The sequence below is a fragment of the Natator depressus genome, chromosome 1, assembly GCF_965152275.1.
Source record: "Natator depressus isolate rNatDep1 chromosome 1, rNatDep2.hap1, whole genome shotgun sequence".
NCBI lineage: Eukaryota > Metazoa > Chordata > Testudines > Cheloniidae > Natator > Natator depressus.
In genome coordinates this window covers 213,610,890-213,628,751 of record NC_134234.1, presented here as the reverse complement: position 1 = coordinate 213,628,751, position 17,862 = coordinate 213,610,890, and the positions used below count along the sequence as shown (strand labels likewise).

Genomic DNA, 17,862 nt, shown 5'->3' with positions numbered 1-17,862 from the left:
CTTAGTTATTTTTGAGGAAATAAAGGTGGCACAATTATTGTTTCACAGAATGTCCATGACTCTCCCTTTTCCCCTGGATCACCCTGTGACTTCCCCTGCAGATTCTATGATGAAAAGCCCAAACTCGAAAACAACAGGCCTTTAATGGGGAACTAAAACCTGCTGGGGAAATGGGTGTGTTCAGGGGAAGCTGACCGTGATGTTTGCTGTTCCAGAGGGAGCTTCCCCAGGGGGGTCTCAGTTGGAATACGATAATGTGGAGGAGCCTGCCTTGAGGAACGTCCTCCAGACTCCAGACAGCCGAGGTGAGCAATGATGAATCTGCCTCCTGGAAGCCACATTACCCCTTGGCTACTGCTGCTCCACCCCCTTCATTCCCTAGTCTGCCCTTTGATCCTGAGCTCAGGGCTGGGAAGAATTACCCAAAGTAGCCTGGCTGGAGCCAGGGAAGGGCTGTCAGGGTTCCCTCCCCACTCTGAACTCTAGGGTACAGATGTGGCAATCCGCATGAAAGACCCCCGAAGCTTATTTTTACCAGCTTAGGTTAAAAACTTTCCCAAGGCACCGATTTCATCTTGTCCTTGAACAATATGCTGCCACCACTAAGTGATTTAGACAAAGACCAGGGAAAGGACCACTTGGCGTTCCTATTTCCAAAAATATCCCTCCAAGCCCTTACACCCCTTTCCTGGGGAGGCTTGAGAATAAACAAGATGAGCACAAACCAGCCTTGGATTTTTAAGACCCCAAAACCCCAATCAGATTCTTAAAAAAAACCCAGAACTTTATTAGAAGAACAAAAAAGAAAAAGAGAACAACTCTGTAAGATCAGAGTGGAAGATAATCTTACAGGCAGTCAGATTCAAAACATAGAGAATCCCTTTTGGCAAAACCTTAAGTTACAAAAAGACACAAAAACAGGAATACACATTTCCTCCAGCGCAGCTAATTTTACAAGCCAAAACAAAGAAAACCCAACACATTTTCTAGCTAGATTACTTACTAACTTTACAGGAGTTGGAGAGCTTGCATCCTTGATCTGTTCCCGGCAAAGGTATCACACGGACAGACAAAAGCCTTTCCCCCCCGTCCAGATTAGAAAGTATCTTGTCCCCTCATTGGTCATTTTGGGTCAGGTGCCAGCCAGGTTACCTGAGCTTCTTAACCCTTTACAGGTAAAAGGACTTTGCCTCTGTCCAGGAGGGATTTTATAGCACTGAATACAGAAAGGTGATTACTCTTCCCTTTAAATTTATGACAAGGGCATTCCACAATTAACAGCTCCCCTCATTGTTGCCTTAAGGAGCCATGTCTTTGTTATTTTTATGTTTCCTGTTTGCTTCTCCTCCAATGGCCTCCTTTGTTTTTCCCTGTGCAGTCTGGCAGGATAATATCAAACAGCTAAACTGAGGTGTATGTGGCATTCATAAGAAATAATACACAGAAGTCCCTCCTTTGCCACACCTGGCATGTAGCTTATTTCTCTATTCAGTGGAAAGCCTCTTCTCTTTACCATTAATTCCCATCATTATTTCAGAGGTCCCTGCCCTGCCTGGAGATGACCCAGGGGACGGTTATGATGATGCCAGAGAAATTTCTGACCCTGAAGACGACCCTGGTTCTGGACCGAGTGCCCAGGAAGTCACAGGGGCCCATGGGGAAAGTGTCAGGAACAGGGATTCACGGACAGGTGAGTGGAGTGTGGAGAAGTCACTGGGAAGAGCCTTTACTGGCCACTAGAGGTCACTGTCGCTGCTCTGAAATAGAGTTATTGGTGAACTCTCAGCTGTGTCCCCTCCCTGACCTCTGCTAAACAGAGTTAAATGGATTGAAATCAAGACAGAGAGATTTCCTAGATAAGGTCCCTGATCCTACAAATACTAGATCCCATCTGTCAGTCTACTCACATGAATACTCTCTCTGACTTCAGTGGGACTGTCCAAATCATCAGTTACATAGGTCCATTAGCAGGATCAGGGCCAAAGTGCCTTTCCCCAGACCAGGTGTCAGTGCCCTGGATGGTAATGGAAAGAGCAGGTCCCTGGGGTGGGGTTAGTTAGCGGCCTGGCTTTGAAATTCCTCTCTTCAATCTGTAAATGTCCCCATTAGCACAGGATCAGAGCTGGGACCCAGGACTGCGCTCCCACTTTGCACCTCAAAGGAAACTGGGTTGGGATGAAATGTGCATTTCTTTGGTCTTGATGGGAATAACGTGTGAATGAGCATTGTGTGGGTGGGTGAGATCTGTGATGTCCAGGCAAGTCCCATGGGCTAGGGTCCCCACCCTGCTCCAGCCACCAGGTGTCTGCTGGCGTGCGGTCCCTTAGGGACTATATCAGCTGTCAGGAGTTACAGCAGCTCCCAGTGGCCTATCAGGGAGTCCTCACCAGCTCACTGCCATCCCCACACTTCTCCTGCACCAGGGAGGTCTCAGAAGAGAGAGAATCCGCTCCCACATGTTTTCTTTGAAGAACAGAGAGAGAGATAATGGTTTAAACATGTCAGAGGCCCACTAAGAGGAACTGTGGGTGGGGGCTGATTCACGGCCCATGCTATATGTTGCCCATCCATTATGTGAGTGCACATGGGTGGAGAATGAATACGTTGACTGTAATGTGTCTTGCTTGCTATTTTCAGGCTGGAGTCTGCACTCGCTAAGAAGTGAAGGGGCCTCTGGGGCTGAGAGGGAAGCCCTGTCCCCACCTCCTCATGACCCGGGTTATGATGACGTTGATGATGGCGTCTCTGGGACATCAATATAAGAATGGCTGGGTTGAGATCAAATATCCTGTGAGGATGTAAATGCTGTATGGTTAGACTCTTCCTGTCCCAAATGCTCATTGACCCATCGGGGTAGTGGAGACAATCCCTACCTGGGAACTGCTTCAATTAGCTTTTTGATTTCAGTTTTGTTTAGATGCAAGAAATAAGTCTGACTGAGACAGGGGCTGTGATTTCCCCTCTAATTTCCCATTGATCAGACAGTCTGGAACGTCCCTGCTTTTTTGTCCCTAACACTTCTTCATTGTGAATTTTTGCTTTTTCTTATTAAACCCTTTTTGAAGATCTGTTCCTGGGCTGATGTTTCTCTCATGAGGTGTGTTGGGTGGCTCCATGTGGACCAGCAGGGAGAGAGATGGAGACTGATGTGACGGGTTCGGTCACAGAGACCCGCTTCGTACTGTCACCTGATGTGCTGAGACTACCTCTGAGCCCGTTTTCCCTGCCAGTTTGGGACTCCAGAACCCAGCAACAAAATATTCCTAACTTCAGAGAGCGCCCTAACCCCCAATCCAGACTCCAGACTTTCCTCTGAAATCCAGGAGGATAAATGGGAGGTTATTTACAGGTATCTTAATGAGCACACACACACACACACGATTAGACAGTGACAAGATGCCCCTAATCTCTTCTCTGCCCTACAAATTCTGATACTATGCCATTCACTGTGGCATCAGAGCTTCGGATGGAGATGCATGAAGTGACATGATTTTCTTTCATCCCATGTGGCTCGTTCTACATCCTTCCCTCTAGGGAAAAAGTGCATATGGATTCTTATGGAGGTTTATTTTATGACATGCTATGAGCTTATGCTACTGAAGGCAGATTTCAGAAGCTCACTTTCAAGTGGAACAGAAAAAGGGTTCAGGTGATTTTGTGATCCTGTTAGGTCCAGAGTCTCGGATCAACCACCAAAAAAAATGTCTCCTGAACAAATGAGCTTCCCCTGGCAGGAGACAGCTCCACTGTGCCTGAGGGACAATGCTGATCAATGCAGTCCTGGAATGGGAAGGAATCTTTCATTTGTCAAAGGCCCAAATGCTGAAGACTCAGATCCTCAGAGGCATTTAAACCCCCTAATGTCCATTGATTTCAATGGAGCTTAAATACCTCTACAGATCTCGGCCTTAGTGGCTTGAAGATAAAGACTGAGACCTTCCATGAAACATGATATTCTAAGCGAAGGTTGAAATGCTTTGTTTCGATAAGGTTAGATTTGCTCACCTTTGTTTAAAGAAGGCATCTTTGTACCATTTTGACTCTTATGTTGCATGGTGCACTGTGGGTGTGGCACATGGTGGCAGTGTGTGATGGTATCCACGTGGTGGTGGTGTGTTATGTGATTTGTACAGAGTGTGTGGTGGTTGGGTATTGCATGTGATCCTGTGTATATTATGTCGGGGAGTGATGCGTTGGAGTTGTATGTTGTTTATGTGCTGGGTGGGGTGTGAATGATGTGTGGTAAAGGATTGTGTTGGGCGTGTGGATGTGATTGTGGATGTGATGTGTGGGTGCTATGGTACAATTTAAAAGTCAAAAAGATAAAGTCAAAATGAAACATTTTAATAATTTCCTCTCAGAAATGTTCACAAAATCTATACTTCCTACAGAATGTTTTGATTTTGTGGAATCAGCATTTTCTGATGGAAAAATATTCCAATAAGAAAAAATGCAACTATCTGTCCTGGTTCTCTTTCTAAAAGATACGGTTTAGGTCAACCAAAACTGTGGGCTTGATGTAGGAATTCCTGTGTGAATTGTGTGTTATTCAGGAGGTCAGATGAGCTGATCATAATGGTCCCTTCTAAGCTGTGAAAGTCAAATATGAATCCCTGATGTGAGATAACATAGCTAGATCCACCCACTTCCAACAATCCAGGGAGCCCTACAACACCCCTCCACCAAAATAGTCAGACAACTGTAGCAGTGTCACTCATGAAAGAGCAAGCAAATGGCAGAAGTCTGCAGGAGATTAAAACAGCCCTACTGGGTTTTGGTTACAGTATGATCATGTCTACTCCCTGAGGGTAATAGAAAGGGGATGTACTGGAAGCAAAAACATACAGAGGTAAATAAGCATCCTGGCTGAGTTCTACAATATCTAGCAACTGACCCAGGACCGGATTAACTTTTTGTGGGCCCTGCACCAAACATATTTGTGGGCCCCCCCCCGGGGAATGAAGAGGCCGGGGCAAGAGCACAGCGGGGAGGGTGGATTTGATTTAAATCACGAGTCAGGAAGACTCAATTTAATCATGGTTTTCCACATAAAAGTGTATTCTTGTTGTTTGTTATAACCTTAATACATATTCTTCACAACTCAGAGATAGGTGTAGGTTTCATTTTTAGAAGGTACACGCGATACATTTTTAAACCGTGATTTATTTTGAAAACTTTTCAGATTAGTTTTACAGCTATATCAGAAAGTAAATGAGTGTTTGGTTATTTCATTTCCCAAAGGTAACTGAAGCAGATATTTATGAAGTTATTGGGAGGTGAACTATCATTAAGATTTGGAGGATTTTCTTGCCAGTCTGTATTAGGAGGAGAACATCACCAGACAGATATTTAGATTGTTTTATTTAACTAAAACAACAACGTTAAGTAAGTATTCTGGATATTTTTCTTCAACAGCAAACAGAATAGTTTAACAAAAAAGCATATGTCCCTCACCTTTATCTCCAGACTTCTTTTCCTAGTCCAGATCTATTCCGCCCCCAACAATCTTCTATTCATTGAACTTTTGGAAACTTTGCACTTTTAGAGAGAGGTTAGGGATTGACTCTGTATACACAAATTTGCAGAGGGACAATAGGGTTTAGGTCTGTTATTTCTCATCTCTATATATTATTTATTTATTTATTTGAAACATTTTTGCTGTTAACAAGAATGTTATCTCTGGAGACACAAATCCAGTCTGAGAACTGCAAAACTCAGCATCTCTGATGCTATCTTCTAGACTGAGCACTAAGTCCCATTGCGTAGATAGAAAACTTAACCTAAATAATCTATACAGAAGCCTGTGGACCCCCATAAGATTGGGTCCCTAATCATGAACTATTAGATACTATTAGATACATTTACAAAACTTTTCTTAAACATTACATGAATATATTGTCTCATACTATAGAATTAAAATTTATAATCCCAATTCCACGATGAGATATAATGTACCTTAATTAAAACTATCTTTAGATATCTTTTCCTCAAAAATCCAATTAAAACAAAAAAAATCTGATTATTTGATTTTTTTTAAAAAAACGTCATTGATTTTTATCCACCCTGACAGTCGGGCAGGGCGGGGGGAGGATTGGTCCCCAGCTGGAGCGAGGCAGGGACCAGGGGCAAGATGAGCACAGCAGGGCATGTGGGGAGGATTAGTCCCTGTTATCGCAATTATCGGAGACACAAGGTCAGTCTCCCTGGTGGTGGAACTGGCAGCGGCGTATTATCGCCGAGGCCGACAAATTTGCAGGGGCGGCAAATTTATAAGAGCAACATTTTTGTAATCACGGCATCAGTGACACCGCGATTCTACCAATCACAGCGCGTATTGAAACCACCAATGACGGCGCGATGCCATTTAGTAAACGTACTCGCGAGAATCCGAAACTGCAGCGGACCCCCGCTTGAACGCGGGGTTTTGGATCCATGCGCGGTCCCGCGCTGTAAGCGAAATTGCACTATACAGACGCACGTTCAAGCGAGGGTCCACTGTACTTGTCATTTTATTTATAATAAAACTTGTAAATGTTCAATTATTTTAATGATATTTAGATTCATTTTAGTTCAAACAGATTTGTAAAAAAACTAAAACAAGTTCATATGGGGCCAGAGGTGGCCATTCTTCCAGGGCCTCGGGGCGGCAAAATCATTAATCCGCCACTGGGAACTGGGTATCAGAAGTGGGCCCCCTGCTCTCCTGCCCCCAACAGAATGTGTTGCCCACCTTGCATGGATGGCATGCGCAGGCTGTCTGTTCCAGCCCACACAGCTGTTCACTGACCACCCAACTGCAGAGTTTTCCAGGGCCTGCTCTGGCTGCGGGACGTGGGACCCTGGCGAACAGTGCAGCCCCAGAGCTGAAGTTTGTACTTGTAGAGTGGATGCTGCAGTGGGCTGTGTGCTGGTACTGGAGGTGGCTATTGAGCCCAGTGGCCACCAGGTCTATCAGCTGCTCCAGCGTAACCGGTCCTGGTCCCTATTCCTCTGGTCATGCTTGAGGAATTGGGGCCAGCATTCTCTCCTCCCATTGTGCATCCCATTCCTCCTTCGCCTTCTAGTACCCCAGGGGTCATCAGTCTTCCAGTGCACAGAGATAAACATTTCCTCTCTGACCCTCTCCCTTTTCCCCTGCTGACGGAGGGTCCTGTCCCAAAGAACCTGAGGGGGAGGGTTGGTCCAGCTGAGCTGGAAGTGCTGGCCAAGAGATGAAAGAGCATATGCTTTTTCTGTCCATGGGGGGAGGGCGGAAATCCCTCATTTTACATTTTGCATCAAGCAAATGGCACAGGTTGGTCCTTTTATCACCTTGGTATGCTCTGATTCCATCTTTATTCACTGGCCGGCTGAGAAGCTCCCGCTAACCATGTTCCCAACCCACAGACCCACTATGGGAGGAATTGCAGATTAAATTCATCCAAAAAAAGAAAATGGTCAGTGATGCAACCCCATGCTCTAGGTGTCTCTAAACCTCTGAATGTCAAAAGTTGACACTAGATGACAAGGGATGGATCACTCGATAAATTGCTGAGTTGTGTTTCATTCCCTCTGAAGCATCTGGCATTGGCCATTGTTGGAAGACAGGATACTGGGCTAGATGGACCACTGGTCTGACCCCGTATGGCAGTTCTTTTGTTCTCTGTCTCTGACTCTAGCAAACTACCTTAATGACTACCTAACTGGCTGAGTATGTGGTAAAGAGAAGACTCCAACTCAGCTATTTGCTTGCAGTCTCTGGCTGAAGGGCCTTTGGGTGTGAGGGTTGAGTATCAATTATTTGTTTTTCATGTTTATATTAAAATATTTGTAAAATAGGGAAGATGTGTCCTGACCAGTGGAACTGAAGTCGGAGGGCCCGTGTTTCCTGTGGAGACTGTTACTGACATGACACCAGGGGAATAAGGAACATGGGGAATAAGGCTGGAAGCAACCCAGCCACATGGACAGAGCAGTGCACAGGGTTCAATGAAGTGTCATTTGTTCAATGTGACCAGCATTCAGCTTCACACTCTGCGAATGAAACAATGTGGGAATCCTATGAGGGGCCTGGCACCAGTATTGGTTTTAACATGATTTCAGGCTGGGGAAGCCTTGCAGGCTATTCATCTGCTCGAGGTCCCAGAGCGGAAGAGGGGGCTACGTTTCCAGGCCCATGAAGGGATTCCATCTATCTACGGCAAGGAGATATTTTGGCTTCGGCTGCCTGAACAGAGTATCAATGACTAGGGAGGTTTAGTAAGCGAGAGGGGCAGCTGTTGCAATTTTGCCTTGCCTGGGAACCTGACCGGCCAGACATGGGGGAAAATTAGGGCAACCGTTACCAGGATGCTGGACTAGGGAGCAGAGGCTTCCTAACAACAGAGCAGATTCTCCCTCCTTCTCTCTTCCCATGCAGCCAGGACATTATGACACAAATGCACAGAACCAGAAGTTTAAACACTGAGGTCCAGAAGGAGCTATATCACTTAATCTGGCCCTGGGCTTCATAATTCCTGTGTCTGGGGTGATGCTTTCATGCCAGTAAAGGTATAAATCTATAGAATTACATTGGAGTGACTGTGTTACCAGGGAGAGCATGCTAGGTCTGTACCCCTTTAACAGGGAAGAATTGCAAGGGTAGTTAGACAGAGTCACTCGTCGTATGTTTAGATTTTTTTCCTCCACTTGGAATCCATCTTGGGTCAGACCTGGGGAAGAAGGGGAGGAAACGGCTGACAGGGCAATTTTGTGACTTACACCTTCAGCCAAAGCTAATCCCATCCTGTTGCTTTCAATATCCCACAAAGCAATAATTTTATTGCTCACCACTCTACAACCAAGATGCTGAACAAGACACAGTGCTCAGGTTTCAGATGTACATGGTGTTCGATTAGGTTTGTGCACCCTGGTTTAGTAGTAAGGATGTCCATGTAACAGTTAGGATAACCTCACTGGCACCTGACCAAAATGACCAATGAGGAGACAAGATACTTTCAAAAGCTGGGAAGAGGGAGAACATCAAAGAGTCTGTGTCTGTCTGGGTGAGGCTTTTGCCGGGGACAGAACAGGAATGGAGTCTTAGAACTTAGTAAATAATCTAGCTAGATATGCATTAGATTATGATTTCTTTAAATGGCTGAGAAAATAAGTTGTGCTGAATAGAATGAATATTCCTGTCTGTGTGTCTTTTTGTAACCTAAAGTTTTGCCTAGAGGGATTCTCTATGTTTTGAATCTAATTACCCTGTAAGGTATTTACCATCCTGATCTTACAGAGGTGATTGTGAGCAACAAATACAGGGGCATTTTGTCACAATTTGGGATTCTCTAGTTACACATTTTTGCAACATCTCCTTGAATGGATGGTTAAGCTGCTCTATCAGGCCATCTGTTTGTGTGTAACAGAGGTTTTAACCAACTGAAATTTCAGGAAAACTCAGACCTTGTGTGTTAACTGGAATGTAAAGGTTTTGCCTTGACCTGTCAGGAGCATTGCTGGAAATCCTATTTTAGCGAATACTTGCATTAATTGGGTAGCTATTGTCCGTGACGTTGCTGAGCACAGAGCTACTGCTTCAGGGTACCAATTGCCATAATCAACAATCACCAGAATAAACCAACAGTGGCTTGAGTTGGGTCCAGTGACCCCATGCGGTCTACCCCAATACTGCGAAAAGGTCTGCTCGCCAATGGAAGAGGACTGAGGGAGCCCTGTGGGCTGGCTGGGGGCCACCACTTGGCATTCTGGAAAGGAAGCACAATGACCTTTGATGTCACCATAAACCCCTTGCAAAAACAACTGGGCCTGTATCTTCTTTGGTGTCTTCCCCGCTCCCATGTGACCAGACCACAGTACATCTTGGGCCAGTTTTAACTCCTGGTTCTGATAAAATTTTGGGATCAGGAGTTGTGTTTGGTGGGCCCCATTTTTTTTTCTCACATCACCCTCACAAAGAGATCCACTTTGAGTTCAAAATGGGAGTACTGGGCATAATTGTCAGGATCAACCAGCACCGCATTTGCCCTAGTCAACCGGCCATGTAGCCGGCTGAAGACTAGATCCTCCCTTTGATTTTGGATGCAGTTGGGCCCCTCCTCTAAGACGAGTGGGTTGTCCCTAGGAGGAGGCTGTTCCTGTGGCTTCTCTGTAGGGAGCTCCAAACTACACTGCACCGCGACCCTATGGGCTTGACACTGTTCCCAGCAGGACTTTGGTTTGAAACTGGACAGCTCGGGGCTGGAAAAGGGGAAAATTTCTTTTAGCTTAATCGCTCCTTGGGTCCTCAGGTTGAGTGCCAACACTGCCTTCCCAGCCACCTTCACACGATTGGTTACAGGTCTCCAGCCCTGCACCAATACTGTCAGGTAGGCTAGGTGTTGGGCCATGGCCACCAATATTTTGCTCTCCTGCCCCTAGGATAGGGCCAAATGTCCCCATGAATACATCTTACATGCACAGATGTCTAGAGACCTGTAGAGCTATTAACTGCTCTTGGAGGAACATCTGCCCCAATCTGTGTCAGACAAGCCCAGCACCTCATTCCCTTCCCTGTACCAGGGACTACATAAGCCTTCAGCCCAAGCAGTTCTCCACACATTTCTGAGGAACAGAAATAGCCACAGACACACCCTCTATAAGGGCAATCTTAGTGCCCAGGGCCATCTTGACCCAAAATGGAACAATCTAGGGACCCCCCACCCCCATCTTCTCAGCCGGGTCTCCTTCAGTGGTCGGTCCTCATTTGTTACAGCTGGCCCATTGTAAGGGCTTGGCCTGTGTTTCAGTCCCGAGGGATACCACAGGTGCACACTCTGGCCCAAAGTAGCCCTTCACAAGGGGTTTTCTGAGGCCTGAGGCCCCTTCCCCATTGGACCTGAACCATGCATGTTCGATTGCCCCGGTTTCCCCAGAGGCTCATTCTCTACTTCAGACTCAGGAAGTTCTCTACGAAGCAAACTGCCTACTTAGTGGCGACAAACCCACTCCTGGGGCCGTGCTGGGAGAACTCAGCAGAACTGTTCTCATGTCACCATTCCCACTGGTGAACAAGTCTCTGATTTCAGCCAGAGAGAACACAAATCCCAGAGTTGTTGCTCTGTTACCCTCAGCGGGGAGGCCAGAGCCAATGGTTCATGCCAGGATGGCTGACAATAGCATCTTCACCACGCCCTAGGCAGACTAGTATGGTAGCTTGAGTGTCCTGTAGGCCTTTGCTGCCTCTATCCCTGGTGTACGACGTGCTGGCTTGGCCTTTCCTGACATGTAGAGTTTAATCGTTGTGGCCATTCCTCCCGGGGCCGCTGGTATTCCCCAGCCACCCACTCAAGAGTCTCCAGCAAAGCCTCAAGGACGTCTTCTAGCCCCATTTTGGCGAGGACTCCTCCCTCCCACACAGGTAGCCACAGCCCCGCACCCACCCGGGGGCTCCAGTTCTCCAGGGTTAATAGGCAAAGCATAAACCGCTGCTGCTCCCTGCTTCTTTTGCTGGCACGGTTGTTGTAGCTGAAGCTGCTGGGTCACGATCTGCTGCCGCTGCTGCTGTTCTAGCTACTGGTGTTCACCCATCCATTTCAATGGGGCTTGAGGATCCAGGGGTCTCCTGGGCTGTGGCGGAGAATGCAGCAACGCCTACGAGTCAGCTGGGCCTGTCCTCCAACTTGGACAAAACAACCAGCCTCACCCAACTCTTCTTTAGCCTCCTCTTCTACACAAAGACAAGGCATGTGGAAAAGTCACAGAAGTGATAGTCCTGACCTGGGCTGATACTGCAGGATCCTCTAATTTCCTCCCACCCCGCTCTCAGGGAGCCGCAGGGACAGCCTGACCTGTTGTAGCCTTCTCCTGCTGCTGCTAATACCTTGTCAAGGTTCCTTCCCCACTCTGAACTCTAGGGTACAGATGTGGGGACCTGCATGAAAACCTCCTAAGCTTACTTTTACCAGCTTAGGTTAAAAGTTCCCCAAGGTACAAATTATTTTACCCTTTGCCCTTGGATTTCCACTGCCACCACCAAACTTTATCTGGGTTTACTGGGAAACGGAGTTTGGACACGTCTTTCCCAAAAAATCCTCCCAACCCTTGCACCCCACTTCCTGGGGAAGGTTTGATAAAAATCCTCACCAATTTGCATAGGTGACCACAGACCTAAACCCTTGGATCTTAGAACAATGAAAAAGCATTCAGTTTCCTTACAAGAAGACTTTTAATGGAGGTAAAAAGAAAAGAATCACCTCTGTAAAATCAGGATGGTAGATATCTTACAGGGTAATTAGATTCAAAACATAGAGAATCCCTCTAGGCAAAACCTTAAGTTACAAAAAAGACACACAGACAGGAATAGTCATTCTATTCAGCACAGTTCTTTTCTCAGCCATTTAAAGAAATCATAATCTAACACATACCTAGCTCGATTACTTACTAAGTTCTAAGACTCCATTCCTGTTCTGTCTCCGGCAAAAGCATCACACTGACAGACCCAGACCCTTTTTTTTGCTCCCTCCACCCAGCTTTTGAAAGTATCTTGTCTCCTCATTGGTCATTTTGGTCAGGTGCCAGCGAGGTTACCTTTAGCTTCTTAACCCTTTACAGGTGAGAGGATTTTTCCTCTGGCCAGGAGGGATTTTAAAGGGGTTTACCCTTCCCTTTATATTTATGACAGGGGCACAGCAGTACCCCAGTTTCATGTTGTACCCCAGGGATCCCTTCACCAGGAGTTGTCCATCCTTTATCTCCAATCGATTTGACATGAACACGGTCACCAGATTCTAGACATGGCTGTACTCGAACTGAATGACATCTGTTCCAAAAGTGTTCATAAGCTCTTTTAGCCTTTTTATCCAAGTTTGGCTACTTTCTTCATGACTGGCCACTTTGGAGACAGATTCTTTTCCAAAGTTGGAACAGGAGTTCTGAGTTGTCTTCCCATCAGGATTTGTGCTGGACTATATCCAGTAGCGGCTATTGGCATAGATCTGTAATTCAGAAGAGCAAGGAATGGATCTTACTGCTGTAGGATATTCTTGGCTACCTGTAAAAATCTCTCAGCCTCTCTATTTGCTTGTGGGTAATGTGGGACACTAAGAATATGATCAAAATCATATTTCATTCAGAACAACTTAAATTCTGCTGCAGTGATCTGTGGTCTGTTGTCTATCACTAGTTCTTCTGAAATACCAAAGTGAGCAAAAGTGCACTTCTGTTTCTCAGTAATACTGTGGCATGTTATGTCTTTCAAGTACATTCTTTCTATAGAGCTGGAAAAATAGTTCACAAAGCCTGTGATGTCCTCTGAATTTGCATAAATCTGCAGTTAGTGTTTTCCAATGTCTCCCAGGTAGAGTGTTGTTATTAAAGGGTCTTTGTGTTGGGTTGATCTGTTAGTTCTACAGTGTTCACATGCAGATAATTTATTGTGTATTCTTTCTTTCCACACTGACTGGTTGGCAAGTTTGTGGCATTTAGTTAATCCTTAATATCCTTCATGGATGAGGTTTAGGATTTCTCCTCTCATTTCATTTGGAATTATGATACAATTGCCTTTAACCATGAGTTCATTTGACTCGCTATATTGTCCACGCTCCACGAATTAGTCTCTTGTCATTTCCATAGTGTCCGTTAGATACTTGGGCCAGCCACCCCCAATGAAACGTAGAACTTCCTGTAGTTGCGTATCTGCCCAGATTGCTGTTTGTAGCTGGTGTTGTCTTTTATCTGACGCTGATCTGTATATGTCCACAGCATCTGTGTACACCTTTATGTCCTCTTCGAGCTCACAGGTAATTGAGTGTGATTCCAGGGTCTGTGACAGAGTGTCGGCTACTACCAGATTTCCCCAGGAACATATTTATCAGTTGGGTTAAATTGTATTAACCTTATCAAAAGACATTAGCATCTGATCCAGGTTTTTCCCATTGATGAGGATTACAAGCAGTTTATGGTCTGTTATCAGTGTAAATGAATCCAATCCACACTGATATCTGTAAAAGTTCTCATACGCCCATACATTCCCCAGGCACTCCTCTTCAATCTGTGCACATCGTTTTTCTGTGTCTATGAGGGCACAAGAGCAAAATGCAACTGGCTTCCACTCAGAGCCATGTTGTTGCATCAATACACCACCCAGGCCAGACCTGCTTGCATCTGCATGGACCAGTATGGGTTTGTTCACATCACAGTACTTGAGAACTGGAGCCATTTGGATAATTTATTTTATCCTTTCTCAAGGCAATTGCTTAATTTGGCCCCCATAGCCAAGATGTGTTGGACTTTAACAGTGGTAATGCAGTGTTTTTGTCATTGTAGAAAGGTCTTGTAGGTATCCACCAAGGTAATTTACCATCCCCAGTACATGTCTCAGTTCTGTTACATTTGCTGGTGCATTAAATTCTCAAATTGGACTGATTCCATCTTTGTTTAGTGTCTGTCCGAAAAACTTGATTTGGGATAGGAAGAAAATGCATTGTTCCTTGTTTGGCTTCAGTTAACACTGAGTGATTAGGCTTTGGACTTCACTGAGGGCTTTGCTGTTTCCTCTGGGGATGAAGTCATAAAGTGTTCAGAGGAGATATTTTTTCTCTCACAACTGCTTCATTACATTTTTTAAGATCACACAGATTCATATTTTTCCCATTTTGTCTTTCTAACTGACACTATTGGGGAACACCATGCTTTTGGAGATCTTCTTGGGTATGTCATTCGGCTCCATTCTCTTTAACTAGTTTCCACTTTATGAAGTAACCAGATAGGAATCCTACAGGATGTATATACACTTATACATGTTCAGTATTGTTTTTTAAGGTTATTTGTACTGGATCCCCTTTCAGAAGTCCAATATCACCAAATATTCCATCAAGTTCTTCCACCTTTCTCACTAGGCCCATCGTGGCTGCCATGCTGGGGCTGAGAAAGCTGTTGGTCTGTATTCCTTTGATAACATGCATCTGAATTCACAGCTTTTGGGCTTATTTACAATACAAAATTAGACTGACTTAAGTTAGGTCGACCTACAGCCACTGTAGTAATTGAAGCGTCTGTTGGTGTCTACACTACGCTCTTTTTGCCAGTGATGTGTGTCCTCACCAGAAGCGCTTGCACTGAGTGAAGTGGGGCATTGTGATGCACTGACAGCCACAGTGTGAGGCACTGACAGCCACACAGAGCTCACAGACAGAGCTCCGCCTGCCACCATCCTTAGGCTGATTTTCTGTGAGCCAAGCACAAGGTTCAATTACACAGCAGGGAGCCTACCAGCAGTTAAATTGACATTCTTGTCGTTGTAATGGCTGCTATTAGTTGACCTTTGGTCTCCAGCTCCAGTTGTCAGCCCCCGTGGGGCTCACAGCTGGAGCCACCTCCCTGCCCCAGGGCTGATAGACTGTGCTGTCAGCCCCATGCAGTGTTCAGAGCTGGAGGTCAGGGAACTCGCCTCACAGGCATGAGGCTCAGGTTCTAGCCCCCACTCTACCGGATGCAGAGAAGGTATTTGAGTTCAGATCTCCTGCACTACAGACAAGTGTGCTGGTGTGAATTCTTCTCATTTTGAAGCTGTTTCACTTGTAATAAATAACTTTAACAGAAGTGAAGAGAAAAGCTGAGTATGCTCAAAATGGACACACCAGTGTGCCATCTTGGGCCTAGGAGTTAGAGAAGGAACTGAGGGCGGTTTGCCCCACACACTCCTAGCCTCAGTGTCTGCCATGAACAGCACAGGGAACATGCGTGGGCCAAACGGAAATCTCCAATCAAGGCCTCGAGAGATGTATGTGCACCTGGAGTGGAGCAACCATAGGACATTACTTGAAGGACTATCAGGTAGTTTCATGGCTTTGGGGTTGTGTGGGGGGGCATTGCCCCCCCCCAACAGAGGTGAGGTATGGAGGGGCTGTGGGGTCATGTGGCACCCCCTCATTTATGCGAACGTTGAGCTGCCCTGCTCGGCCTGCTGGGAGGGGGAGGTGCCACACTGCACTGTTCTTTCCTTCCCACACTGTGACCTCCTCTTTCTTCAGCATGCTTCCTGCTCCCTCAGCCCCCACTCCCCTGCAGCTGAGCCCAGGAGGAGACAGGGTGGGGGAGGAATGGAGCTGCTTTTCTTGCTGCTGCCTCCTGGAACCTAGTGCCCTCCAGTTTCCTGTACAAAGGTGAGTGCCCATACGGGAGCAGGACAAGGGGGTGGATCTGGGGGAAGGGGATGGGGTTGTGGAAGAGACAGTAGGGTAATGGGGTGAGGTGGGGGATGGGATGGGGCAGAGGACAGTGGGTAGGGGAAGGGGGATGGGATGGGAAAGAGAAAGGGAAATGGGAATGGAGGTGGGGGAAGCATATGTTGTGCCCGCAGCCCCAGCCCCAGCCCCAGCTGGGAGGCGGTTGCAGCAGCACCAGAAGGCACCAGATCAGCACCATCACTGCAGCAGTTGGTGTTGGGGTGGCTGCAGCTCCTATGCTCAGGTGACCACAGCAGACAGCAGCAGCTGGGGCTCCCCTGTTATGCTGGCTCAACCCCCTCAGCACCAGCAGCCCAGGTACCACTCCAGGCAGGGGGAGAGAGCCAGTCAGCCAAGGAAACTGGGTTCAGCGTGTGTGTGTGTGTGTGTGTGTGTGTATGCATATGTGCACTTTGCCCCCTCCCCCCACATATAGCAATCAGACTACAGCTATGCATAGAGGGGAAGTGAGTAGGTAGATGTGCCAGAAGATATGGGCACAGGAAATTCTGGGAATGGCATTGGAGGATTATCGAAACGTGAGGCCAGGTCCATGCTTTTGCTGTCCCCACACTGCAAAGTGGGCAGGTAAGGGAGTAGGTCAAGTATTAACATATGCTTCGCCCCATGCCACCAGCCAAGCACTCCGGCATGGATTCAGGGCCCCACATATGTGTTTAAGGGCTTTGAGTGTGGATGGTAGTGGTGGTTCGACAACACCACATGGCACAACTTGTGGCAAGCCTGCAGTGTAGACACACCCTTAGGCCTTGCAACACTGGGTGGAGAAACACCCAAATCCCTTTATAAATCTGGGCCCAAAGGCCACTCATTGTCCACTATTGGTTTTCAGCTGTTCACAAGCTGTTCTGAGCCATCCTACTGAAAGGTCATCAATCTAACAATCTACACAACTTAAGTTCCTTCAGCGAGCTGGGAATGCAGCAGATCTTGCTGAACATTAGTTATAAACAAAAAATGGTAGGAGTTTTGACTTTTGAATACTTGGCTCACCTGCACCAGTACATAAACATGTATTAGGTATTCCTAAGTATTCAACAGATGCTTTGGATGAACAACTCTTAGCATATGGAATGTTTCCCAGCTGTTCACGTTGAGTATTTTGTATTCACTATTTGTGGTGTGTGACCGGTCCGAGAGTAACACGTCTGCTCCTTGACTCAATGAATGCAACTTTTAGAGAACAATACAAGATGAAAAGTGAATAATGACCAAATAATGAATTTCTGATACAAATTCATGTAACTTCTGGGATTTGGAAATTATTTAGAAGAGTCCCAGGCAGTCATCTGAATAGTCTGACCTCATGAACAGCAGCTACTGGAATGAGAGAAATTTGAGAATATTTGTAAATCTTTTTCATTAGTCAACCAGTTCTACTCTGAAGCCTCCATTTGGAGAAATTAAGGTCACACGAGGTCACCAGTTCTACTGAATCAAATTTATCCAAGAGAATTGCCAAAACCAAGTGAATTCATAACAAGAGCTGACCACGGAGAGCCACATCCAGCAGTGCGGGGGATGGTCGTCGTCTTGTGTGTATTGCTGGTGGGGTGCAGAGCAACACCCGTGCTCCAGACTACAGTTAACATTGCCTGGGCATTTCCACTTCAAAGGGATCCTTTCCACCTCTTTGTAACTTTTTGTCTTTAAGGCG

The 17,862-nt window shown here is 46.3% G+C and overlaps 1 protein-coding gene across 1 annotated transcript in view; it reads left to right on the top strand.

Annotated features, from left to right (window-relative positions):
• Positions 1 to 3,010, top strand: part of LOC141974889 (antigen WC1.1-like) — a 65,785-nt gene extending 62,775 nt beyond the window's left edge. The window contains exons 15-17 of the mRNA XM_074934928.1: positions 216 to 305; positions 1,538 to 1,690; positions 2,638 to 3,010. Of these exons, the coding sequence (XP_074791029.1) occupies positions 216 to 305; positions 1,538 to 1,690; positions 2,638 to 2,762 (368 nt within the window). The 3' untranslated portion in view covers positions 2,763 to 3,010. The remainder of the gene's footprint in view (positions 1 to 215; positions 306 to 1,537; positions 1,691 to 2,637) is intronic.
• The last annotated feature ends 14,852 nt before the right edge of the window (positions 3,011 to 17,862 follow it).